The sequence below is a fragment of the Lampetra planeri genome, chromosome 22 (assembly GCF_965212315.1).
Source record: "Lampetra planeri chromosome 22, kcLamPlan1.2.h2, whole genome shotgun sequence".
NCBI classification, from domain to species: domain Eukaryota; kingdom Metazoa; phylum Chordata; class Hyperoartia; order Petromyzontiformes; family Petromyzontidae; genus Lampetra; species Lampetra planeri.
In genome coordinates this window covers 10,349,393-10,376,598 of record NC_136128.1, presented here as the reverse complement: position 1 = coordinate 10,376,598, position 27,206 = coordinate 10,349,393, and the positions used below count along the sequence as shown (strand labels likewise).

The window sequence follows — 27,206 nt, the reverse complement described above, 5'->3', positions numbered from 1 at the left end:
GCGGTCAGGATTATTCTGATTAATAATAAGCTAATAGCTCCGTGGGCTTTACCTGCTAAGATAAAACAAATATTTTTACTTAACTTTCGTGCCTGTAGGAATTCATATTAATATATCTACGTGATTTTACAGAAAGAACCAAAGAATATTTTAAAAATTGTTTTATTGTATATTTGTTTACCTTTCCTATACTTTGCACTCCTATCGTGTTTTGTATTGTCTGTTGTTGTAATGGACACCTCGAAAAAGAGCTTCATAGCTTATCGGATTCCTCTAGTATGAATAAATATTGTGATTTTGATCTACCGTACTTTGCCACACAAATGGGTCAGGGAGTTTCACTAACCCTTGCCTCTTAGAGTCCCAGGTCACAGATTCTCATCACCACGCCCATTAATGCCCACTGCCCAACATCCCATGTACAGTATGTACGCATGTTGAACTTCTTTCACACCGTACATAGCCGACGGTGCCAATCGGAGGTGCCCGGGAAGATTTAACGCGAGTTCAAATGAAAGTTCATCCCGGTTGCGTTGATAATTGTGCCCTTCTGGTTCTGTTGACTGCCCTCGATGTTATTGTTGTTTAAAAAGTAGATCGTATAAAATATATATACGCGCGTGTGCGTGTGTCTGGGTGAAATTGCAGCTCAGCGGTTAGCGCACTGTGTGATTAATGCCAGGGCGATTACGGTAACTTCGCCGACACCTCTGTCACTAAGCCCCTCGTTCGAATTGCAAAAATGTCACCGGGAGAGACAAACGAGGCTGAGTTTACTGAATTACGCGGGCACTAGGATCGCTGCCAAGTGCGTTCAGGTTTTTTTCTCTCTGCTTCTCTAAGCCGGAGGAGCGATTGTGTTGCCCTGTGTGTTGCAATTCAATACGTAAAATGCTACTGGGTGAGCACCCGCATTAATTAAACGTTCAATTACCGCATCAGCAATCGGTTTGCATTAAAAAAATACGTATTTCTGTACAATACATAGCGTATAGGGTGCAGCGATTAGCACGCCACGCTATGAACCAAGCAGCTCGAGTTCAATTGCCAGCCGCCGTCTGTTTCGAGTGACCTGGGCGAGTCCCCTTCACTCACCCACACTGACCAGCGTGGTGAAGAGTGGTCAAGTAATCCTCACGATCAGTGTAGCATGGGAAGGCTTTCAACCGCCACTGGATTGATGAATGGTTTAACAATTTGAACATAATTCGTGTATTTAAAAAAAAAGATATACGTTGACCAACAATTTTCATTTGTACTGGTGTGAAGTCGTCACGTGTTCTAACATGCCCCGCTCTTTATCTCTGCCGCTATCGTCTGATGCACAATTGTATTATTGCTAAAGAGCGCCGTTGAATATCTTGTCTCGTACGGATTTAGTGTGTAGGTTAATAATACGGCCCTATTTCGATCTGTACAAAGGTAAGGAGGAGACGGTGACGATGATGCTTTACCCACTCCACTCGGTGCGAGTTGGTTAAGCGAGCGGGACCCCCAGGACTGGTTCGGATTTAGCTCGCCGCTGACGGTGATCGTGACGACAAATTGAACTCTGGTTACCGGCTTCAAAGCAAGGCGTGCTGAACGATGCAGCAATACTCCGCCCCGGTGAATCGCGTTCCTGAGCCATTTTAAACTTGTTAAAGCGTAATGGTAATTAAAAAAATTATATAAATAATGTGTGTTTCAAATCACGTTTCAGAACCGGAATTTCGTTTGCGTTTTGCCCTACTTGCGTGTCAAGTCAGGTCTGTCTGAGAAAAAAAAATCAGCTCTCCTTATTGCGTCATCAAACAGAGGCCAACCTTGTCTGGTGTGGCAAAGAGTTCTGTGAGATTCTGTGAGATCTCCTTCCACGGGCCAGTCTCGAACGTGGGGCGATGGACTCGCTCAGCTAGATTTGGTGATCCCCTGACATGATGACGTCCGTAACACAACATTAGCATGCGATTGGGGAAAACTAAAAAAAAGATTTTTTTTTTTTAAACGTGAATGCACAATTGCCGCATTGAGGCGATCTATGCGAGAGGGACGCTCGCAACAATTTCGGTGCCATTTGTGTTCTGTGGAGGGCATGGGGCCTGGGAGGTGGGGGGGAGGGGGGGGATCGTTTGCAACTGAGATGAAGGGAGCACCTCTGGTCTGGTTGTGTGGCGAGTCTGGCTGCTGGTCGAGAGGTGTGGCTTGGCAGCTGTGATTGGATCCAGCTGGGGTGGTGTGATGCCGTGTGATGCCGCGGGGGCGTTCGTGAGTGCGTGCGTGCACCGGCGAGCCACGACGATGATGATGCACGGATGCATGCGATGGTCTCGCCATTGCGAAGACAAATCATGACTCACAGTCGACACTGAGGATGTACACGGGGCGATAAAAAATAATCATCTCCGTAACCTAAAATATAAACACGAAATACCGATCACTCGGTCTGTCAGGAAGCGAATAGCAAATGTCAATTCCCATTTTCCAGCGCAGACATATATACGTAGTCTGTCAATTCTGTGTGTGTGTAGCGGTTACCATGCTGTGCTGCGAACCCGGCGACCCGAGTTCGATTCCCGCTCATGGCCAACACCGGTGATGATTATCTGAACCGGTCTTGGGCCTCCCCTAGGTCGACTCGGCCTCAAATGAGTAGCTGGTGCGGTGTGTAAGCATCGTTACTGGGGAGACAAAGGCGGCTGGGTGTGGTGCTGGCCAACCATCCGCTCGTGTGCCATGTCGGCCTTCATAGGTGCTCTATTAAGGCTATACGGGGGATCTTTGTCTTTTGTTGTGGGTTTTGCAGAGCTGAGCCTGGAAAAATATGCGTGTTTCGATACGAAGGTGATTTTATCAAAAGGTTCCTTGAATAGAATGATAAATTATCGAATTATAACAACATTACATTTACGATTAATGCAATGAACAAACGCAAATTAATCGAACGCAGAGATGGCAATCGGTGCTGAAAACGGGCGCATTTTAAATGTTCCAAATGGAGTTGAAAAAGGGACAACATTGAATGTGCAGAGCCCCACGGTAATGTGAGCTATTATCCACCCGCAGAGCCTCCTAATTATCGACACGTCAATCGAAACATCAAATGCCAAAGCCTTCGCGAACATTTCAGAAAAAGCCTTTCGGTAGGCCAATAAAAAAAGCAAGGGCTATGCCAATTATTTTATTCCGTGAAGAGTACCACAGCTGTTACCTGGCTAAGAGAACGATTCTACGCGGAAGGGGAATCATTATGGGGCAAAGACGCTCGGTTGACAATTGCCCATCGTGACACGTTACACGATTGGACGGAGATTTGTCGTGACGCAGATGAACCTGTGGAAAACGAGCAAAAACCTTCATTATCATCGTCATGAGCCTTTCTCGAGTAGATTGTTAAATTAATATTGTGTGGATGAATGTAAATAATTCCAATATCATATTTACTTGCCCAGGAAAGCCTCGCTTTTGTCGGAATGGTCCCTGCTACATTGGGTATTGTTTGCCCAATATCCATGAATGAGTGGCACCTGAGATGAAACCAGAGTACGTGGAGAAAGCCCATACAAATTGAGGGGATACCACTAAAAGCACCGCACAGATGGATTCAACAATTAAATCGCTGTACCCACACATCGAGCTCGCTTCGCAAATGGGTCGGGGAGTTTCACAAATCTCTGCGTCGTCATCCACTGACCCTCGCCTCTTGGAGTGCCGGGTCTCAGGTGCCTGACAACGCGCACATGTCCCAACGTCTGTTGAGCGCAAGACCGTAAATCCTGAGCGCTTATTTTCAATCGGCAGGGAATACGCCTGCGAGTGTCACTTATATCTTGATTTGAAGCTTTCATGATTGCAGGAATCCATGCTCTAATGTGCTTTCGGTAAAGTCACGTAGTTAGGAATAAAATAAAAGAAAACAAATCACGACGTTTCGATCGCCTGATGACGATCGCTTGTGTTGCGATTAGAAACGTCGTGATTTGTTCTATTTTATTTCTAGCTTCGTGACTTTACCGAAAGAACCAAAGAGTGTGTCACTTTTATCTTAACGGATTTTATAAAGCGACTTAACCGAAGCGCTTTACAAAGAATTAACAACGGTACAACAGCAACAACAGTACTACAACAGCAACAACGGTACTACAACAACGGTACTACTACAACAGCAACAACGGCACAACAACAACGTGTGTGAATGTAATGGCAAAGATGTGGTGAATTAAATAGATGAGAGGAAGCAGTGGGGGCAGATCTGTGATGATGCGGGAATTTGGTGCAAGCGAAATTGATGACAGTCGATGATGATGGTGAATGGATTGAATTAATTGGGGTTAATAATGAGTGATAGCCGTATAGTGATAATGTGAAGAGGGAACGGTGATGGACGTGGTTATGAGTGGGAGATTAAGGGGGTCGTGGGGTGAGCGGGGGAACAAGAAGTGAGTTGTGAGTGTGCACCAGAAATTGAGTGAACGGAGATGACCGCTTAATGTGGAGGGGAAAGTTTGTTCCAGTGAAGGGGTGGGCGAGAAGAGAGAGGGAGCAAAAGTGTGGATCGAGCACAAGGAGAAGGAGGAACTGAAAGCTCCCGGTATTTGTCCTCGTCGAAGCGTGGCGGGCCGGGGGGGGCCCTCAAAAAGCACGTGGTGAGGGGGGGGGTGCCCACGGCAGTCGCCCCCCGATTCGCCCCCCGATTCGCCCCCCGATTCGCCCCCCGATTTGCCCCCCGATTTGCCCCCCGATTCGCCCCCCGATTCGCCCCCCGATTGGCCCCATAACCCTAGGGGGGATGGCTCTGGGGAAGGAGAGCAGATTTCATTTAGTAAAGCACTGCCAGGGCCGGGGGTGGGGGGGGTGGGGTGGGGGGCCCTAGGAGTTGGTGGCACTACACTCAACATGTGCAGCCCCAGGGAACGGGGGGGGGGGTCGTGCGACCCGCGGCCCCGTAGCCGCACGCGGCTGCTTGATGGCCGCTTCGTGCCGCTGTTTATTGAGGACCGCCGTCTCGTGCTCGCCTTTCATTGCGGCTCCGTGAAATATTGGAGTTTCATTCTTTTTATTTTTACTACTACCGAATTCTCGTTAGCTCGGTTGCCGGACCAACCCTCCCTGGTGTCGCGAAATAGTTGGCGACGGGAAAGCCAGCAGTGGCGGCTGGTGGCTCGGCATGTTTGTGGGGTGGTGAGGGCTCCTCAGTGGGGGTGTGGGAGGACGAAGATGACACCTTGGCCTTGTCACGGGCGCCAAAATGTCTAGCGACGGCTGTCATGCCCACGCATAGAAGGGGGGGGGAGGATAGCTCTCAATATCCACACGGATAGATTCAATAATGTATCGCGTTGCTTGCCACTGCTGCCTGGATATCCTGCAGGCCACACCGCTGCACATGTACCTCGCCAGGGCCAATCCACGACTGGACTGGACACAGGTCACAGCGAGGTGGTCCTGGCTGCTGTTTCACCATATTTCACCACTTTGGCGAGTCCTGGCCGTTGAGGTTGAGGGCCCGGTTTTCACGCGCAAACTCGCGTTTGCCACGGCTGGGAATCAAACTCGGGTCACCGGGGGGGTAATCGTAGAGCGGTGCCCTCACCGCTGTGCCACCACTCCCCCGTCTGTTTTTATTTGAATCCTGGCCTCCTTGGTCTCGCCTGGCGGGTGCCAGGAAAGATGTTAAGGTTGTTTTAATAGCAAAGCACTTTGTTTGAACAAGAAAACATTTCTTACGGCCCGTGTTCAAAGTTGGTTAAAACATACAACGAGCCTGCCAAGGCGTCGTGGGAATTCCCTCGGTGCCTTACAAACCAAACGTGCAGAATATGCCCCCCCGGGATGCACTCATCCATCATTGGCCATGATGCATCCACTGCTACATGAAGGCGCTGACATCTTTCACGATCCTGCTGATTTCATCGCTCCGTCTCCTTTGGCCGGTGTGTGTCATCCTTCCTCCCCCCGCGCCAACCGATTAGCACGGTTTGCTGTGTACGGTGAGAAATAAGTTCGACATACGTGGATGTGGGGGGGGAGGGGGAGGAGAAGGAGGAAATGGCGTGACATGATCACCCCAGAGCAGGTTATATATTTGCTTGAGTAGAAGGTCCCAGTGTGCTTTAAAACTTGACAGGTGATTGCTGGTTTGCGCTGAAGGCTGTGCTGGCTGGCACGGGTGACATAAGGGCATTGACCTTCCTGCTCTGGGGGTAACATAAGGGCATCGACCTTGCCACTCGATGTTAGACGTACAATCGTGGAGAAAGATCAGCTGCGCCGAAGACTGGTTCCGGATATTACTCGCTGCTGACTATCATCCATAATAGAGATGTTTTGGGTTAGATCGCGTAAATATATAAATGTCTCGTTAAAACCCGCCACCACGCGACACAGCCAACTAGTAAGGTTTGTCACGTAAACAGAACGTGCCAATTCGTTACTAGTACAGCACACCGGTGTGTTGGAGAGCCAAGCCACAACATTTACAATCCGAGTACCATGTTTCGCCAGTAATTACAACCAGCTTTATCAGGCGGCATCCAGATTTGTGAAGTCTAACTGTTTTGTTCCTTATATAGAGGCGAAGATGTGGTGACCACATTTCTGCGCTTTTGCGCAAAGTGGAGAGGGGGGGGGAATTGATGAGTCGATGTACATTATGCATGTGCATCATGAATGTGCATTATGCTGACTATTCGCCATGGCCCGCGATCGAACTGGCGTTGATGGGATTGGAAGGGCAACGGGTTCATCACCGCGCCGCCACTCCCGATGCTCGAGACGTACGCATCGGCGCGTCTTGTCGTGCGAGAACCGACGGTGCGAGACGTGTGAAACCCTCACGGCAGCTTTGCTTCCCGAAGCGGCGGTGGGGAGCGAAGGAGACCTTTAGTGGCAGAGGTGGGAAGCCGTGCCCTCTCATTTGAACCAGCCCAGATATTGGTTTCGTTTCATTTTCATGAAGCGTATAATCAGGCCCCCGCCGTGTGTTTGTTTTCTCGGGCGCCCGACGCGAGCTGTGGCCGTGAAACACCCTTCTCTCGCGTAGACTGCGGAAAGTATTGCAGAAAACACATCCCTGCGGAGGGAGCTGGTAGGAACGTTGGGTTGCTCGGTCAATGGCCAGGGTCAACGGCGGCGTGGTGTATTCCGCAAATATGCCCGACTGTGAGGGCGGGCACAAGCCGGCGTGAGTAGGTTAAACGTTGAGTTTTATAAGGGCACCACGGGGTAACCAGCCCCTCCACACCCAGCCCCACTCCTCCCACCCCCCACCCAGTCCCACCCTCCCCACCCAGCCCCTCCCCACCCTCCTCACCCAGCCCCTCCCCCACCCTCGCCTTCCCACCCAGCCCCTTTCTCCCCACCCAGCCCCTCCCTGCACGACGGACACAATAACCCCTGTGGGCTGGTGTAACCAGGAGGTTCCTACCAGTATAATGAGAGTAACAATAGAACAATAATTTATAGCCACGAATCAATCCAGTTCGAAACGAAGACCTCCCCTCGCGTTCAGATATCACTTTTTTTTATGCTGACGTTAGCCATGGTCGGGTATCGAACTCGGGTGCCACCGTCTCCTTGGCGCGGTGGGACGGAGCACTGGGCCTCCCAACCGCTCCACCCATTCATGTTGAACAAGTGATTTTAATTTGAGCGAGATCTGCTTTAGAGAACCACTTGCAAAAACAAACGCCTGTTGCTCTCTCGTGTTTCATTACAACGGGATATTGCATTTTGCGGACGTTTGTGTTGTTTCGGTCGCCTAACCAGAACTTGGCAATTTCCTTCGTCGGCAAATTGTTGGCCTTCGCGAGGCTAAGTACACTCTCGCCGGTCGGAGAGAGGCGGCGCGTGTTACATCTGCTTCCAGAATCTTCCCGCTCGCACACGCCGCTGTGGAGATTCCATTAAGCTTGCCTGCGTCGTGTGGTGGAGGGCCTTCCGACGCAGATCTGGCCCGACGCGTAGGCTGGCTCGCACCGGCAATGCAGCGTTCGGTGAGATCCGGCCCGAGCCACGCAAGCTTGGCGCTGTTCACCGTCCGTTGGCAGTGGTCGCCAGCCAGATGCTGCCCCCCCCAGCCCCCCCCCCTTCCCCACCCCACCAGGGGGTTCCCTTTCACCCTTCCAGGCTGGCTGGGCTGGTGGGAAATTCTGCCGATGCGGCGTTTGCCGAGCGCGATTATTTCTTCTCCTACCGCTCCGTTCGCCGTCGTGGCCGCAGCCTTGCGCAGCGTGGTACAAATATGGGCGCCGGTGTTTCTGCTGACGGGTCGTCTCTGCGGGAGGAGGGGGGGGCGGGCGGCGGGGTGCAGGGGGGGTCATGGATGCATCGTGGCTTTACCCAATTCGGTAATTTGACAGTACTTTTTAACTTTGCGCATCTGCACCGTGACGACGGAGCACGAAGCGCGCCGCAACATCTCCGCCCCTCTACCACCACCTTCGTGCACAGTGCACCGATGCGGCTAACGGCAGTGCGTGTGTGCTCGCTCAGTGGTTGTGCGTGTGCGAACTGGTCCGGCGCGCTGCGCCCCGGACCCGACGTTCCGAGCTCGACTCCCGCTAAGCGCACCCACGAACCGTGGCGAATGTTCCAAAGCGCTCCTGGACCTCCCCGAGGTCGACTCAGCCTCAAATCGGTACCTTTTTCCGGTGCGTTTAAACATTAGCGCTGGGGAGACAAAGGCGGCCGGGCGTGGCGTTGGCCGCGCGGATAATTTGAGTTTCACTGGCCTGCGAGGTCGACTGGACCTTGTGGGTGCACACAGTGGGTTCGTGAACCCATCTGCGTGGAAATTAGTTGTCCACCTGCATTCGAGAGGGTTCCCTTGGGAAATGTCAACAACAACAACAACAAAAAACATCCCAATGCAGGTCCCCCTTGCAAACTAAGTCTCTACACTCGTCAAAGGCTTCGCCGGATAAATAAAGACATCTTTATTTTTACTGATATCCTCCTGCAAATGCAATCTTCCCCTCCCCTCCCTCCTCTCCCATCTCTCTCCTCGTCTCGTTTAAAAATCATGGGGTGGGGGGGGGGCGCATCTGCGACGGGCTAAAATGGTCACGGCCGACGATCTTGCTGCCGGAGGTGCTGAATCGTGGAAGTTTATTTGAAGCGGGAAGCGTTTGCTGCGTCTTATCGTGCCGGTGTTCTTTCATCCTTGGCCGCGGACGAGGCCACGCGTTGCCAAAGCGAAATGAGATTCACCGCGATGCACGTCGCTGCCGCCTGCAATGCGTCGACGCGTTTGCGATGCGCGCGAAAGCAACGCGACGCTTTTAACTGACGCGCGCGTTCGGATGCGCTTCTGCGGCCGTCCGGAACGCGCTCGTCCCTGCGATTATTAGGAAGCCGCTGGAGCCGTGCACTTTTAAATTATCTAGATTGGGAACCCATTTCTTCAGTACTGATTTTGTTGTGTTTAGTTTGTTGTCCTTTCCCCGCACCTCCGATTAGCGCGGGGGAAGGACACACGCCTACGTTAACATTTCGGTCACGGAGCAAGTTTTTCAAATGCCCCGTGAAAATGCGCTCGAAAAAGAAACGGTGAAAAGTCAAAACGTCCTGAACCACCTTGCATAGCCAAGTTTTAGGTCCACTGTGACCTCGGTTCACGATATAAATTTCTCTATTTTTTGCTCGTCGATCGCCGCACGCGCTCCTAGGAGCCCGGGACGAGTTCACGCCGCCCAGAACGACGGCCTGGCACACGACCGAGGAGATTATTTCTGGTCCGGTAAAATATCTGATGACGGTGACCCCTGGCGTGGCAATTTCCACCACGCCTCCTTGCACAGCTCTTGCGGGGACACGGTGGCCGCCTTGTCGCGCTCAGAAATACTTTTTTCTCAGAGTGGTGCGAGATGTTTAAAGTCGCCCATTTTCAGATTGCACGGATGTCTCGGCGGGTTAAATTGTGACTGTCGGAGATGCGCTCAAAAAATCTAAACGCCAGCGCAAGAAATGTTGGGTTTCTTGCTTCCTACGTCTCCGTTACGAGCACCGAGTCTTGCGAGAATGCGTGTTATTGCTATGCGACGGACATTATTTGCAGGAAGTGGCCCGAGTGTAGGTAAAGTAACTTCACTCGTACTTTTGCGACCTCATCTTCTGGCACCAATCGAGTAATAACCGGAGCATACGTCTTCGTGTTTATTGGTCTCTAGCTACGAGCGCTTACACGCGGCGCACTTGCACACTGCACACTCCACACTCGCACACTGCACACTCGCACACTCGCACACTCGCACACTGCACACTTCACACTCGCACACTGTGCGCGTCTCCACGAGCTGAGCCGTGGATTTAGGAGTGCAGCAGTGGGCCTGCGATGGAGGTCACTCCTTCCTTGCTGCTGCCCCCCTTGGCTTCAAACTCCCTCCCCCCACCGGTCCGTGCTGCTGGTTCCCTGCCCTCTGTTGAAGCCCAGGCTCAAGGTCTTCGTCTCCTCCTCCGCCTATAAGCTGACTGTGGTGCAATGTCTCATGTCATTGACAATAAGCGCTGCAAGGGAAAGCCACTTTGACCGCCCTTCTCGGTCGTTGTTTTTAAGCACCACGTGGTGTACAGAGTCGCATGGGATCATGGGGTGGAGGTCTCGCGGTGCTGGCGGTACTTAGAGCCCCTCGCGGACCGCCTACCCTTGGTGGAGAGCTTAAGGATATGGCGCGTGCATTTCCCCCAGCACTACAGCGTCCCCCCCCCACTCGCTCTCCCTTCCACGTCTTGAGATGCGGTTGCTTTGGGACGCCTCGCTGAGTGTCGGCACCCCCCCATCCGCCCCGCTCTGTCGCTGCGCAGGATCGCTGTGTCGACACCGCTGGGGGTGATCACCTACTTCCTGTTGTGGGTGGTGCCGCCTGGTGACATTCAGATGGAGCTGAAGGTCCTGTGGTACCTGCTGTGGTACTGCCTCTTCCAGACGCTGCTCACGGTGCGATGGGCATGCTCGCCCACTGGCTCACTCACTCGTTCACTCATCCACTCACTAGCTCACTTATTCACTCACTGGCTCACTCGTTCACTCACTTATTCACTCACTGGCTCACTCGTTCACTCACTTATTCATTCACTGGCTCACTCGCAAGCTCACTCACTCGTTCACTCATTGGCTCACTCGCAAGCTCACTCACTTATTCACTCACTGGCTCACTCGTTCACTCACGTGTTCACTCGTTCACTCACTTATTCATTCACTGGCTCACTCACAAGCTCACTCACTCGTTCACTCACTTATTCACTCACTGGCTCACTTATTCACTCACTGGCTCACTCGTTCACTCACTTGTTCACTCATTCACTCACTTGTTCACTTACTTATTCATTCACTGGCTCACTCGCAAGCTCACTTACTCGTTCACTTACTCGTTCACTCACTTATTTACTCACTGGCTCACTCGTTCACTCACTTGTTCACTCGTTCACTCACTCGTTCACTCACTGGCTCACTCGCAAGCTCGCTCACTCATTCACTCACTGGCTCACTCGCAAGCTCACTCACTTATTCACTCACTGGCTCACCCACTCACCGGCTCCACTCCTTCACTTCAATCACGCTCTCTCATGCAGGAACCCTCCTAGCCGGTTACACACTCGTTCATTCTTAGTGACCCACCCACCCATTCACCCACTTACCTACTCATGCACCCAACCACACACCCACTAACGCCCTACCCATTCATTCACCCACTCACAACACCCACTTGTTTACTCATTCGCTCACTTACCCGCCCATCCACTCGATTAATCACCTACCCACACATCCTCACTTACCATTCAGAGACCCACTCACTCACTCACCTACCCACCCACTCCTCACTCACTCACCATTCACCGACCCATTCACTCACTCACTCACACACCCACACCATCCACCCATTGACCCACTCACTCACCCATTTATTCACTTTACGGAGACTTTCTCTCTCTCTCTCGCCAAGCCACCCACCCACTCACTCTCTCTGTCCTCCCATTGTCACATCTCGTCCACAGTGCTTTCACGTGCCGTACTCGGCGCTCACCATGTTCCTGAGCGACAGCCAGAAGGAGAGGGACTCTGTGACCGGCTACCGTGAGTCCACCCCGACAGCTGCACGAAGACACAGATTAAGCGCTCACCACAAGTGAACAACCACAACGATCCCTCGCCGATGATCTGGTCAAGGAGCAAAAATAAACATCAACGCGCAAACTCCGGTCATCCTGGCAGCAGCGGCATCGGCTTTTGGCCCGGCCCTCGATTAAAGATGGTCGGCGCGTCGCGCCATTCCAGATGCACGTTTGCGGCCGTCTGGAACGCGTCTCTCCTGCCTTACGATATTTTGGAAGCCACTGGAGCTATGCACTTTCAACACTCGTTTGAAAACTCAATTCTTAAGAACTTATTTTTGTGGTCAGTTTGTTGTCCTTCCCCCGCACCTCCGATTAGCGCGGTTGGCTACGTACGGCGCGAAAGAAGTTTCAACATGCACACATGCACGAAGGCTGGATGCCCTGGAGGGATCGTCAGAATAGACTATTTCAGATTCAGGATATTTATTTACACTGGAGGAATCCGATGAGATACAAAGCTCATTTTCACAGATGTCCTGTCGTCCCATTGACTCACCTGCCCACAGCGTTGGTTGACCATTCGCCATGCACTTCTGCCTCTGTTAAACACGTGGACTCACACGTGTACATCAACTATTACTGTGTACGCTTTAAAAGGGTAATCGTTTTCCACTTTGAGTGTGCATGTACCCAAACACGTACGTATACGTGCGTGTATGTACGTGTGCTAGGAGCGGTGGGGTAGCGGTTAGCGCTACGAACCCGGCGACCCGAGTTGAATTCCCGCCCACGGCCAACACCGGTGACGATCATCTGAACCGGTCCTGTGCCTCCCCTAGGTCTACTCAACCTCAAATGAGTACCTGGTGTGGTGTGTAAACGTCGCCACTGGGGAGACGAAGGCAGTCGGGCGTGGTGCTGGCCACCCACCCCCTCGCGTGCCGTGCCGGCCTTCACAGGTGCTCGCAAACAGCACTTTGCCCAACGGTGTTAAGGCTATACGGGGGATATTTGTATTTGTGCGTACGTGTGGGGAGAGCGTTAATGTAGCGGTTAGCTGGTGCATCTCAGTCGGTCAGCCCATGGCACCTGGGTCTATCGCGTGACCTCCTATCAGCGAGCCTCCAACACTTTACGTGGCTTCAGAGCGCACCTGGCCCGGCACAGGCGCCGAGATGACGTCACCACCACGTAGTGGCGAACGGCGGCCGTTGTTGTCGTTTGTTGTTGTCGTTTGTCGGTGGAGCGCAGGCATGACGGTGGAGGTGCTGGGCACGGTGTTGGGCGCCGCCATCCAGGGGCAGATCGCGCAGGCCTTCGCGAGCGGCAAGAGTCGCGTCAAGTGCGAGGACCTCGCCAACTCGTCATCCCTCTACTCCCCCAACGCCACGATCGCCCCCAACGCCACCGACCTGTGGGTCACCCCCGGGGTCGCGGCCAGCTCCAACGACGAGCACCTCGAGATGCTGGTAAATTCTCGAGCCTGGTTTTGGCGTCGTTGCGTTGCGGAGGGCGTGGGGGTGAGGGGCTTGGGGGGGGGGTAGGAGGGACGGGGGGAGTTGTTTATATAAATATAGTTTTTTTTACAGTTTGTTACTCAGCTGCCTTTGGCTATATCCCATGGTAATTGCTGTCATTTTCTGCATTGTGATTTTTCTGGTCCGGATCCAAAAGTCCATTATGTTCAATTATGGGTGTTATTTAGCCAGTGACTTAATCACTGATGATTGGATGTGTTACCTAGGCAATGTACTAAAACTAAACACTTTTTATTTTTATTTTACCAAGTAAAGGCCCTGGCCACAATTGGTAGCTAAACGAAGTGGCTTATCGGCACGTGGAAATGTACAGCAGCCAGTCTCGTTTAAATCTGAATCCGAGGAGGGAAGGGTCAGTCCACTGGACTTGCAACCCAGAGGTCGACTGTTTGATTACATCTCCTGGCGCGGCAGTTGCATCAACTGCGCAAGAAATGGATATCACTTGTTGCTGACGCTAGGTCACTGGGTTCGTAGCGCATTGCGCTAACCGCTGCACCTCCGCTCCGCTCACACTCTTGACACTGAATCGCGCGATGTTTAATTGACAGTCGTTTCAAGATGAGCATCGCGTCAATTGGCGTGTTTGAATCTGCGGCTAAGAAGTTCGGCAGCTATTCGGCGATCTGCCGAACTGGATCGTTCATGTTGACGCTGAGGGTTTAGCCTGCAATGATTTTGAACCATCTCATTGGCTCCGTCAAAATGAAACTTTGTCACAGCCAGTCTGCGGTGACGTCATTTGAACGCAGAAACGTTGCTCATGATCTCCGGTTTGTCCGTTGGCATACAATCGATCTCGTCTTCTCTCCTATCTGATTATCGGAAACGTTTTTTTGTTATCAGAATCAGTCTACAAGTAGAGCATTCAAGCACACACTTAAAACAACCACGAGCTAACAATAATATTTGCACATTCCCAGATAAAGCCGTTTGGTATCCGCGGTATCGATTTCGACTCCGCTCGTCCGTCCTCCCGGCAAGGGCCCCTTTGAACGCTCTTCAGGGTCAAAGCATCACGGCAACGCGCCTCCTATAGGAAGGGGGCCAGGGGAGCGGGTTTACAGGAAAGGCGGTCGCGTGGAAAGCTGTAAGCGTGCGGTGTTTAACGAACGGACGAGCATAAAAATAAATCATCAACGCACTCGCCAATGAAAAAAAACGAGAAACAAAAAATATGACGGGTGAAGTTTCGGCCAATTGTGCTTCTTCACAGGTCACCTGCGCTATGAAGAAGGGCCAGTGTTATCGGACGAATGTGTAGAGTTTTGTTTGTTGTTAATTGTGATTGTGCGCCGCTGCCAACGCAGCACCACCACCACAACCACCGCCACCGAGTAATCTGTTCAATATTTCAGAGCGCACATTCAGTCGTTGCCACCATCAATGACGCTTTAACCGTTTGGAAGTTTAATTCAGTCGGATGGCTCCATGGCAGAGCGAGCGGCGCACGCAAGTCGTAATTCTCGTGAGTTCATATCCTGGGTGGGATGGGAGTGGGGTGGGCGGGGGGGTTGACTCAGCCCATCATCCCTTTGGGGTCGCTAAAATCAGCACCACTTCGTGGCGAAGCCGACAGCGTTTTTCCTATAGTTATTCTCGCTCTCCACCCCCTGTAATGTAATAGAAAAGTGTCATTTTCACCGCTGGGGCAGGAGATGGCTTTGACTCGTTGGGCTTTCACTCGTGGTTACTTTATAAGGTGCTCGTGGCGCCTCTCATCTGGCCCGTTGTAAACGACAATCATTTTCTACTTTTGTTAATTTTAACATCGCCCGTAAACATTTATGGTGCAAAAAGTTATTAACCTCTTCTGGGGCACCGTCCGAGCTGAAGCCTCAACAGGCAGCTGTGGGAGCCCCCGTAAAGATTCAAGTCACAAATTGCTACAGTACAGCTGTAAAGCTTTTCAGATAATAATAATGATCATAGAGCTTACAGAGTTTAAATACGGAAACTTTTAAGATTAGTCGTTGTTTTTTTTTACGTAGGCCGGTTCACGCGAGTGCTCGCCGCACGATCTTGACCCCAAGCATTTCAAAGAATAAATAACGATCCTGGATATTTTCGGCCCGTCACGTGTTCAACCGAACAACAACAACAACGTTTTGCGAAAGTCGCGCCGTGACGTTATCAATCCAAGTTCACCCCACGTGCTCGAAGCAGAGACGCAACGATGCAACCATTATGTGATTCCACATCCCCCTCCTTCGCTGAGCAAGTCCGCCTCGACAATGCCGAGGGGCTTGGTTCGAACCTCCGTTAAGATTCCAAATCTGGGAGCTGGTTGGGTGGCTCGTTTCGGAGCGCTGGCCCGGTGAGACCGAGACCTTCGGGTTCGAACGCAGGATCTCAGCGTTCCCTCTCTCAGCCGTCACTGTCTCACGGGAAAGACTTAACCCTAACCCTTCCAGAGTAATGAGGGATTTTGCACGCTGGATGAGGGCCGTCGGTGCAGACACGTGATGCCCGGCGTTCCCGACATCCCATCCTTTTCCGTGTTCCTTCGTCAGAATCGGAATGAATTCCTTAGCGTGGGTGAATGCGATGAGCTGTGACGCTGTCTGCCACGGACGTAAGTTTCGTTTATACCCTTGACTCTTTCTCCCCCTTTTCCATTGGCGTGCTACAGGGTATGTTGCGTGCGTGTATAAGTAAAAAAAAGTAGATTTTTTTTCATTTTTTGAAACACGTTCGTGTTTGAGCATTCTGGTCTCAGCTAGCGTGGCCGGACAAGCCGGGTCCATGGTTCGAGCGAGAATGTGTTGTCGTCTGAGGAATTTGAGGCTGGGTTGGGTGGGTGTGGATAGGGTGGAGACCAGGGGAAGACAGACAGAGAGAAAGAGCGAATCGAGTCAAACATAGGCCACCACCTCCCCCACCCCGCCCTCCTTCTCGTCACAAAACAAAAAGAAGGTTGTGCCAGGTGAATGACCGACATCCTGGAAAACTACTGGCCGAAATAGACAGCTTTAAGTATTCACAGCCGTCACCAGCGGGCGTGCGTAATCACTCGCTCTGCGTCACGTGTTGTTGCAGGCGTGCACGTGGCCCGTATCAGAACCCTCCCTCCCTAACCCAACGCTTCAAATCAAGACGGAATCTTTAAGTTGATGTGTGCGCAGTGTGGGGAGCGGTAGCGCACTGGACTGCGAATCTCAACCTTCAAATTCACTTCATCTTGATTTAGACTGCAGGTAGGAATCCGACGAGCTATGAAGCCCTCGCTCCCTCGGCCCCCCCGGGGCCTCGCGGGCGGCCATTGTGCCCCAGCGCAGCTGCAACTGCCCAGGCCGGTGCTGCTTACGAGCAAGGCCCCCGCGGGACACCGGCGGCCCCTGGGTGGCCTTGAGTGCGGCCCCTGACTTGCACCCCGCCCCTCGCGACAATGACACAAATAGTGAAAACACGTCCCCTCCTACCCGCTCCCCCTCCATCTACGTCGTGTTGTCCAACCCCCCGACGGTTTGAAATGTTTGTGGCGGCCCTCACGCTGATGATGGCTTATCGGCGAAAGTGGCGAGCACTGAGGTACACACGGAGGTGTACACACACTGAGGTGTACACACACTGAGATACACACACTGAGATACACACACTGAGATACACACACTGAGATACACACACTGAGATACACACACTGAGGTACACACACTGAGGTACACACACTGAGATACACACACTGAGATACACACACTGAGATACACACACTGAGATACACACACTGAGATACACACACTGAGATACACACACTGAGGTGTTCACACTCTTGTTGTTTCTCCGTGCAGCGAATGGGCTACATGGTGGGCGCCGCCGTCATCTCTGGCCTCTACCTCCTCTGCGCCGTCACCGTGTTCTTCGGGGTGAAGGAACGCGACGGTGAGTCCGCGCTGCTCGGGCGAGTTACTCGCCGCGTACTCGAGATTGCGGACGGGGTCGTGCACGCGAACGTGTGTTTCGTTTCGTTTCGCTCGTATTCATCCCGAGCCCAACCGTGTAGCCTTCTGTTGCCGTTCGATTGGTTTCTCGCGTGCAGCAAACCCGACAATCGTCGATATTTTTTTTTCACATTTCTTTATGAACGCGTTCATCGACGATTCATAACGATGATACCCCGGGACGATATTCGACGTGACATGCGGCCGCATTGGTATCGGGGGGGGGGGGGTGGACGGATGACCCCAACGTTCTTCCCGTATCGAGGAATTGAATGTGGGGGGGGGTTTTGGCGACTGAGCGTCGCCGTCCGTCAACGGTTTGCCGGGTTGGATTCGCCGCACGCGCGGGCGGGTAAAATCCCTACGGCGTGTCGTACGGCCCTCCTCCGCCTGACACGGCCAGAAAAGTACAGTTGTCACGTGAACAAAAGCGGGGGCACAGCGATCCACACGGCGAGTCGGTTTGACGTCGTTCTCGCCGTTGGGATTGCCCGACGATGATGACGCGCTCCTGGGGATCGACCGACGATGCTGGTCGCGACTGCGAGGAGAACCGCTGAAAAGCGGTTGTTAAACGCGTGTGCATCGCTCTCCGACGCACGCCGCACCGGTGCTGCTGCAGTTGCATGAATCGGCGCCATTTCGCTCTCTTCGCGTGACAAGCTTTGTGCGTCTGCCCGTGTCGGGTGGAGGAGGAGGGCTGCTGTGCGACGCGGCGTTGCCCCCCCCCCCGCAAAAAAACAGTTGTGAATCATCGTGGAATTTCACGTCGCGCCGTGAGATAATCGCAACGCAGGCAACCAGCTCTTAAAGGCGCCCGTCGGCCAGCGATGCTTGTGCAGCTCTGGGTTTTTGTAAGTTTTTAACGATAATAATAATAATTTCAATGTATAAAGTGCCCTCAAACAATCGTTCTCAGGGCGCTATTTATTTCAACACGAGCCCAGTACAGAGCACCGATCACGAAACAGGAAAGGGGGGGGGGAGAGACGAAAATTCCACAAGCGAAAGCCCGGAGATCGATGTCACCAGGACTTGGTGAAGTGGGGGGGGGTGGTGGATTGGGCTCACCGGGGATTTTCGAGAAGAGAAGTGAAAGTTTATTTGCTGGGGAGAGGGGGGGGGCAAACAGAAGGGTAAGAGGGAAGATAATTTAATGTAAAAGGGGACGAAGGGCGTGGGGGAGGGACGAAGGGCGTGGGGGAGGGATAGCCAGCGCTGGGTTTTTTCAACTTCCGCTCATGTTGCCGAAGTCCTCGCCGCTCGCGACACGGAGGAGGTCACGGCGCAGGCCGACCTCCCCCGCCCCCCGCCCCCCACCCCGCCCGATCCTCGCTCCCGACGACTCTCGGGCGAGATTCGTCCCGCCCCCAGCCGGCGACCTTCACCGCCGGGCAGGGAGGGTCACCTCCGCACTGTAGCGGCGGCCGGCCCTCATCGTCCTCCGCGCGTCCCTTGCTCAGAAACTATCACGGGGGGGAGCGGGTGGGAGATGGTGGGGGGGGAGGTGGGCACAAGCTCGCCTGTCACAACGCCGAAGCGGCAGCGCCAAGATGCTCGGCTAAGATCAAGGCTCGCGTTCCTCATTTAGGAGGCGATTCCTCCGCTCGGGTGCCGCAGCGCTGGGCCAGCAACGCCGAGTTCCCACGTTCGAATCCAGGACCTTGGCAGTGACACTTTCGGCCGCCGTTGGCTTACGGACAGACTGGTTCCCTCGAGAGGAATGTGGAAATTTTTGTAACTCCTGGATGCGGAGGGCCGTCGTTGCAACCGCGGTTTGAGGGTGGAGACGTTGAATGCCGCCAGCGATTGACTACAGCGCAGATTTCCTCTTCGTTGCCGGAAGCCTCGGTAATGCGTTCCTGAGGGTGGCTGTGGTCTTTGTCGCGTGCGGCTGGGTAATGTTTATCGAAGCAAAACGGTCGGGCCCGAGGATTTGTCCCTTTTGCCGACGCCGTCTCTTAGCGAAGCTCCCCCCGCACGCTTCACGCTCGCCGGAGTTTGACGCTAACAGCGTCACCAACGTTACCATTACGCCAGCACGACGACGGACGGGAAGTTTGCCCGCCACCGACTAGCCGCTTAGCCGAGCGCTGACACCGTCGTCAGCCACGTTCGATCCACTGCTGGATGAAAGCCTCCCCAAGCCACCGCCAAACAACCTGTTGCGATGTATTTGGGGCGGCGCCGTGGCGAGATGTTAACTACCTCGCCTGGTAAACAGGAGGTCGTGGGTTTGATCCCGGCCGTCACGCCTGCTGCTGTATATTTGTAGTTTGCATGCATCTCTCCCCGTGGTCACGTGGATTTTTATCTGGGTCCTCCAGTTTTTCCCTCCCCGTGTAGAATAATGCGTTTCAGAGTATTTGCAAAAACATTTCTACGTGATAAGCCACTTCGTCGCTCTATCATTTGTGGCCAGATCGCTTCTCTAAAAGAGCTACATAGCTCAGTGGGCCTTAGCTGGTAAAATAAAAATAGTTGAGTTTTTACTTCATCTTCCATCTAAATACACACAAAACTGATTTCAAACATTGGATAGATGCCGCTTTCATTTTACTGCCGCACATGATAATCATGATAATCATGAGTCGCTTTAAATCTCGAACGTACGTATTTATACACGTACACATTTGATCTATATATTTTAGTTCCAGTAGATCAGTCGCAAAACAGAAAATCTACTCGTACGTGACCTTTTTTTTGCGTTTAAGAATCGAAGTCAATTGACGAATTGGATCGTTAGGCCCCCCCTCTCCCCCCTAGGATCAGCCGTCAACCTGCAGCCATCGTCAGCAGCAGTCGTCTATCCGCTGCTGGATGAGAGTTGTCCTCAAGCGATGCGAAATCCGTCCCTCGCCACGCCACGACGCAACAATCGGGCGTAGCTCCTCCACGCGAACGGATCTCACGGCCGCTCCATCTCCTTTCGTATGCGTTCTTCCTCCTCGGGCTTTCCCCCCCCCCCTCACTGTCTCCGCCCCGCCCCCCAGCCGTCCGCTTGTAACTCTATCCGTCTGTGGCATCCTGCAGAGCCGATCCGTCACCTCTCCGCCGCACCGCTCGCAGACGACAGCAGCACAGTGCTGTGCGCGGAATTCCATCGTAGCCGTAGCTTTCCAGACGAGACCCCCCCCCGCACCCCCTCTCCCACAACTATGAATAGATGCGATCGCAAATACTTGGATACTTGGGACGTTTACAATCGGTCGCAGGGGTTCGCCGAGTTTATATGCCCGGCTGTGGCATCCGACCGAGCGCGCGGGGCATGCACCCGCGTGCCCCCGTGCTCAACGCACCTCCCGAAAGCCCGTGTCCCGTGTGGTTATCTAAGTAAACCTGCGCACGTGCACGCGTGTTTACATAGCGTGGGGGGAGCGTCTGTGTGTGCGTGTGGTGTGTCCGTGCGTCTGTGCGCGTGTGGTGTGTCCGTGCGTCTGTGTGTGCACGTGGTGTGTCCGTGTGTCTGTGTGCGCGTGTGCCGTGTCCGTGCGTCTGTGTGCGCACGTGGTGTGTCCGTGTGTCTGTGTGCGCGTGTGGTGTGCCCGTGCGTCTGTGCTCGCGTGGTGTGTCCGTGCGTCTGTGTGTGTGTGCCGTGTCCGTGCGTCTGTGTGCGCATGTGGTGTGTCCGTGCGTCTGTGTGCGGGCGTGGTGTGTCCGTGCGTCTGTGTGCGAGCGTGGTGTGCCCGTGCGTCTGTGTGCGAGCGTGGTGTGTCCGTGCGTCTGTGTGCGAGCGTGGTGTGCCCGTGCGTCTGTGCGAGCGTGGCGTGTCCGTGCGTCTGTGTGCGAGCGTGGTGTGTCCGTGCGTCTGCGCGTGCGTGGCGTGTCCGTGCGTCTGTGCGAGCGTGCTGGCCAGCAGCTGCCGCCAAAAGAATGCGCGGTCCCACGGCGTACACAAGAAGAAGTTTGACGTACATGCATACATACGTACACACACACACGCACGTGCTCTGCAATGTTGACGACTTGTCACGGGTGTGACCGACCGACATTCACCGGTTTATTTATTAATTCATTAAACGTGGCACCCCGCCCCAATGCGGTGGGTGAAGTGGGTTAGGGCTGTCGGATCTCCCGGACGCGGCAGTTCAACCCAACGGGGCAAGCTCCCGAAACGCCCTCCCGGCTCCTGCGGTATATGTCGTCGACGCCACGCAGCGCCTGGTGGTGGTGGGGTAAAGTGTGGGTACTCCCCCCCCCACCTCTTCCCCCACCTCTTCCGAGATGTCTGCCTTGGGCCAGAAATGTCCCTCTGTCACAGAGGCCCTTTCCGGCAGCAGTGGCGCTGAGCGAGCGATCGCCTGCCACCTTTCGCCGCTCAGGTCGCCCCCACGGTGGCGGGATGTTAACTACCTCGCCTGGTATACAGGAGGTCTCGTGGGTTCGATCCCAACCCCCGATGCCTGCTGTTTATTTGGAGTTTGCGTGCCTCTCTCTCCCCGTGGTGGTTCGCGGGGACCTCCGTTTCTTTTGCCCTCCACGTTTAGTGAATCGACGTCACGCGTCGAGCGTATCTGCCCGCTGCGAATTTCCACACGAGCTGGTGATGGTGATGATGATGATGGGCCACTTCCGTTGAGCTCTCATTTGCGATAGCCCGGTTCGCTTCTGAAAGAAAAAAAAGCGACGTAAGCTCCACGGGTTCCTTGGCAAGCGAAATACAAAAACAAATTCACACAGTTCAGTTTCTTCCTTCGAAATCCGATGCCCGACCGGACGTGGCTTGAATCCAGTAGTGGAGTGGGCGCCCCCTCCCCACCACCCCCCCCCTCTGCGCAGCGCCGTTCTTTAATCACCGGCGAGATTTATTTCACGAACAATCATCACAACGCCGCACTCTGATTGAACGTAATTAAATACCCCGTGATGGCAATCGGTAGAGACACTGTGAAAAGCACAATGAAAAGCACAGACCAGAAGCGCCTAACAGAGCATGAAATCCTCTCATCCCCTGGACTTCATCATGACTGGCAACGAGCATGGATGTTTCTACGTTGTAAAATAGACATGCGTGCGTGTGCGTGTGTGTCTTTGTCTTCGATGGGAAAATGGGGAGTGTAGCGGTCAGCGCGCTGCGCTACGAACCCGGCGACCCGAGTTCGATTCCCGCTCACGGCCAACACCGCTGGCGATTATCTGAACCAGTTCTGGGCTTCCCCTAGGTCGAGTCAGCCTCAAACAAGTAGCGGGGAGACAAAGGCGGCAGAGCGTGATGCTGGCCACCCACCCCCTTGTGTGCCCTCCCAGCCTTCATATGTGCTCGCTAACAGCACTTGCCCCAGCAGTGTGTTAAGCCTATATGGGGGATCTTTGTCTTTGATGGGGAGATGGGTGACGGTGGGAAGTGGTAGTGTAGCGTCCAGCGCGCTGCGCTACAAACCCGGCGACCCGAGTTCGATTCCCGCTCACAGGCTTGTCGGTGATGAATATCTGAACCGGTCCTGAGCCTCCCCTAGGTCGACTGGGCTTCAAATGAGTGTCAGCGGTGGGGAGACAAATGCGGCCAGGCGTGGTGTTGGCCACCCACACCCCCTTGTGAGCCGCGCCGACCTTCACAGGTGCTCGCCAACAGTCCGCTAAGGCGCAATGGTGACCGGCACAGCGCCACAAACCCCACGACCCGAGTTCCGTTCCCAGTCTTGGCCAACGTCAACCCTTTAAATGAGTGGGCCAACCACGCCGGCGCTCGGTTGTCGCCATCGTGGCCTCCGACCGTTCTGCGTAAGCTACACACGGGGGGCGGTGGGGGGGGGGGGGCCTTTGTCGTGAGTGCTCGTAGTGTCTCATTAGCTAAAACGCACACAGAGAGTCGGGGGGGGGGGAGGGGGGCCCCTGCTGTGGCGCTCCGCACAACAATGGCCCTTTGAGCAGGCCCAGCGAAGGGGGGGACGGAGACGGTGGCCAACAAACATCCCCCTCACCGGCGCGGCGTCTAATCGCCGCGAGGGGCGGAGGGAGGGAGAAGGTCTCTTCGTCGCCGTCAAAGCACAAGCCACAAGCTGTCTCCCGTGCCAGCGGAAATCTCCCCCACCCCCCTGAATCAGGGGGGGCGGGGGGGGGGAAGAAAGAACGGGGACCAAGGGATCGTCTTAGAACTCGGAGAAGTTTCGGCTTTGCGTGTTGGGTCCTCGCGGTGCTACGCAGGAGGTCGTAGGTTCGACTCCGACCCCCGTGACGCCTGCTGCTGTGTATTTGGTGTTTGCGTGTCGCTCTCCCCGTGGCCGCGTGGGGTTTTCTCCGGGTCCCCTCTGGCTTTTCCCCCCTCCACGTTTGGAGTCGAAGTCGCGCGTTTTAGAGTAATTTGGCTGCGGTGCATTTCCACGTGGTGATGACGAGCCACTTCGCCGAGCTATCGTTTGTGGCCAGGTCGCGTCTGAAAAAAGAGCTACATAGCTTTGTGGGCCTTACCTGGTAAAAAAAAAATATATATATTTTTAGGTAATAACTCCCTCCAGTCCCACGCGCTGCTGGTTTCAATTTCAAGTCAAAATCCCACGTGAGCTCCTTCCTCAGATTAATCCACATTTGTGTGGGGGGGTGGGTGGGAAGAGAGCTGGGCAGGGCGGGGTACAAGCCACGATGTTGCACGGGATGATAAAATAGTCGGACAGCAATATCCCGGTTTACGTTAAGCGGCTTTTTAATTGCAATGGTGATGATGATGACGCAGGGTGGCGATGTGACGACACTGCTGATGATGACGACGATGACGGCGACGATGCTGACGTATCACAACGATGACAACAAGGGTGTCCCGTGCGCGCCGTACCGTTCGCAGACGGGAATTGCTCGCAGACCGAGAAGCTCGTGCCGTTCGCCACGGGGGTCCGCCTGGTGCTGCAGCACGGCCCCTACATGAAGCTCATCTTCGCCTTCCTCTTCACCTCGCTGGGATTCCTGGTGAGTGTGCTCGCTCGTACGCAACGTTCGAGGATGCATCAGTCGATCGAACGCGATTTATTTGAAAGATGTCGTGCCGGTGTAATGCCAAACCTCGTCCTCCTCTCTCTCTCTCTCTCTTTCTCGCCTTGGCGTCTGTTTTATCCCAAAACAAGACGCGGTGATTATGAGACATCTGCTTGCAAGCCACACGCTGGGACACTTTGTTAACGACCTCGCCTGGTATACAGGAGGTCGTCGGTTCGATCCTAACCCTGACGCCTTCTGTATATTTGGAGCTTGCATATTCTATCTCACTGTGGTCGCGTGGATTTTTCTCCGGGTCCACCGGTTTTTCCCTCCACATTGAGAATCAACGTGCGTTGAGAGTATTTTGGCTGCTTTAAGTTTCTGCACCATAAGCCTCCTCATTGGGCTCCCATTCGTGGCTATGTTGCTTCTGAAAAAGAGTTGTACAGCTCAGTGGTAAAATCTATATTTTTGTTATTGTTTGCTGTTCGTTCGTTTCTCAGTCCGCTTGTCCTGGTGAGGGTTGTGGCGGCAGCATGTTGAGTAGTGGCGGTCCAGACCTCCCTCTCCTTGGCGACAGACTCGAGCTCTTCGTGGGGAAATCCCAGGCGTTCCCAGGCCAGCGTTGCCGGCTTGTGCCCCATCGCGTTTAGCGGCATATAAAAGGGCAATTTGAGCAGTGATTGTAACTATTCTGCTTGTTTTACCCAGCGTAGGCTTGCCGAGCATCGATAATTATCTTTGCCTGCCACGTTTTTCATAATAGGGGGCAGGTGGGTGATGTTGCTGCTGCCTTGGGCAATCCCATTTGGGCAACTTGCAGGAAACCTGCCGGTCTGTGGGAAGTTTTGGCCCTATACCGGTCAAACCACGTGGCGGCTTATTTCAGTTTAACACGTAGGGCTTTCGTGACCGATATCATCTACAATACAGTTTTTTTTTTAAACCGGAAAACCCGAAGGGAACCCACGCGGAAGAGGGAGGGAATAGAGAAACAGACAAATGCCACGCAGGAAGAGAAGAGCGCCAGGGTCAGGAATCAAACCCAGACCCCTTCTTGCTGTGGGGCACGAGCGTCAGTTGCCACTGCCCCACCAAACTGCACACCGGTGATGACAGCTGCCTATGATTGTGAGTGACGGTGGTCTAAACGTTGTTGTTGTTGTTGTTTTGTTGTTGTTGCAGCTGGTGGAGGGAAATTTTGCTCTTTTCTGCGTTTACACGGCCGGGTTCGAGAATAACCTCCAGCACATCGTGCTGACGATCCTGGTGAGTAAACTACACCTATTTTTATTTTACCAGGTAAGGCCCACTGGGCTTGTATAGCTCTTTTTCAGAACCAACCTGGCCACAAATAATCGCCCAACGCAGTGGCTCATCGTCGCGTGGAAATGAATGTGGAGGGAAAACCGGAGGACCCGGAGAAAACTCCACGCGACCACGGGGAGAACGGCATGCAAACGGGCGTCAGGGTCAGGATTGTACCCGCGTCCTCTTGTATACCAGGCGAGGTAGTTAACGTCTCGCCACCGTAGCGCCCATTGCAGTGTTGAACCCTGCAATCGCACGGAGGATGGCCCACCGCCGTTCCCCTCTTCAAACAAATCTCACCTGTTCCATCATCGGTTATTTCCCATTCGGCCCTGCGCGGGTGACTTTTCCCCACTGCGGCGTACGATTTTACGTACGTGTACAACACGTGTGAATCTAAATGTGTATATATATATAAAATTAGGAAATGTCACGGTTTGAAATGTCACTGTTTGCGACCGCATCAAATGTTCAATGTTTTTTTTTTACCAAAACCGTTTCCAAGTCTGACAAAAAGCATTTGAGGAATGGGAAGTGAAATTTACACGGCAGAGTGGCCTTGGTGAATCATTCACTCCTGGGGTTTATTTTTATTTTTTGACCTCGGTCACACACACACCGCTCAATATCGATGATAATATCGTCGGTCCCCGCTTCCGCCGGGGCCAGGATTAACCCTTGCTCGACTCCGTACGATGGCATCACAGTTGCTGCGCATAGGCCCTTACATCATGTCAGGCAGGTAGTAACAAACAGCACTATCAAAGTTGTTAATAGATAATAGTAAATCATAGTTTTTATTTTAATAGAGCAAGGTTACTATGCAAACTTGACGATGGGAGGGAATTTCCAAAGTTGAGCAGTGTGCGTTAAAGAGGCGGAGGGGAGATCTGACCTGCAGTGTGATGAATGTGTGGGTGAGTGGGTGATTGGTTGAGTCTGTTGTTGTGACCATCAGTGTGATGGATGAGACGAAACACGGGTGGAAAAAGGAGCGGGTGAAATTGATGAGAAGAGCTGAACCACAACGATGATAGCGGCGGCGAAGGGGAGTTATGACGGGGCGACTGACCGCCGACGAGCGAGCAATCGGAGTGAATCGGTGAGCGCTGGGACCGTCAATCGGCTTGATCGCTGGACGTTGCATTCTGTCGGGTGCCGTTAGGTCAGGAGCCGCAGTGCTCAACGTGGGCAAGAGGCGTCGATGAGTGCCGGTACAAGAAGGGGGGCAGACAAAATCCTTTGGGGGGCGGGCTCGCAATCGAAAGTGTGCAACCGACCCGCGCCGCGCCGCCACGGTCTTTCGATAGCCGGGCCGACGGCGGGCATCGGTGCACAACCGTGAATCGTACCGCTCGCGCCATATTCGGAGGGATCCGGGCACCGCCTGCTGGCGGGCGGGTGGCTGCGTTGACGTGTCGGTGAGGGAGCACACGATCGAATTTATTGTACGAGCTGTTGGACCAGACTCCGTGCG

The 27,206-nt window shown here is 53.6% G+C and overlaps 1 protein-coding gene across 1 annotated transcript in view; it reads left to right on the top strand.

The window, feature by feature from the left end:
* The window catches only part of LOC144725002 (sodium-dependent lysophosphatidylcholine symporter 1-like), a 58,587-nt gene that overhangs the window by 11,726 nt on the left and 19,655 nt on the right, over window positions 1-27,206 (top strand). The window contains exons 4-9 of the mRNA XM_078604400.1: window positions 10,783-10,915; window positions 11,974-12,052; window positions 13,285-13,502; window positions 17,360-17,450; window positions 24,288-24,409; window positions 25,604-25,687. Of these exons, the coding sequence (XP_078460526.1) occupies window positions 10,783-10,915; window positions 11,974-12,052; window positions 13,285-13,502; window positions 17,360-17,450; window positions 24,288-24,409; window positions 25,604-25,687 (727 nt within the window). The remainder of the gene's footprint in view (window positions 1-10,782; window positions 10,916-11,973; window positions 12,053-13,284; window positions 13,503-17,359; window positions 17,451-24,287; window positions 24,410-25,603; window positions 25,688-27,206) is intronic.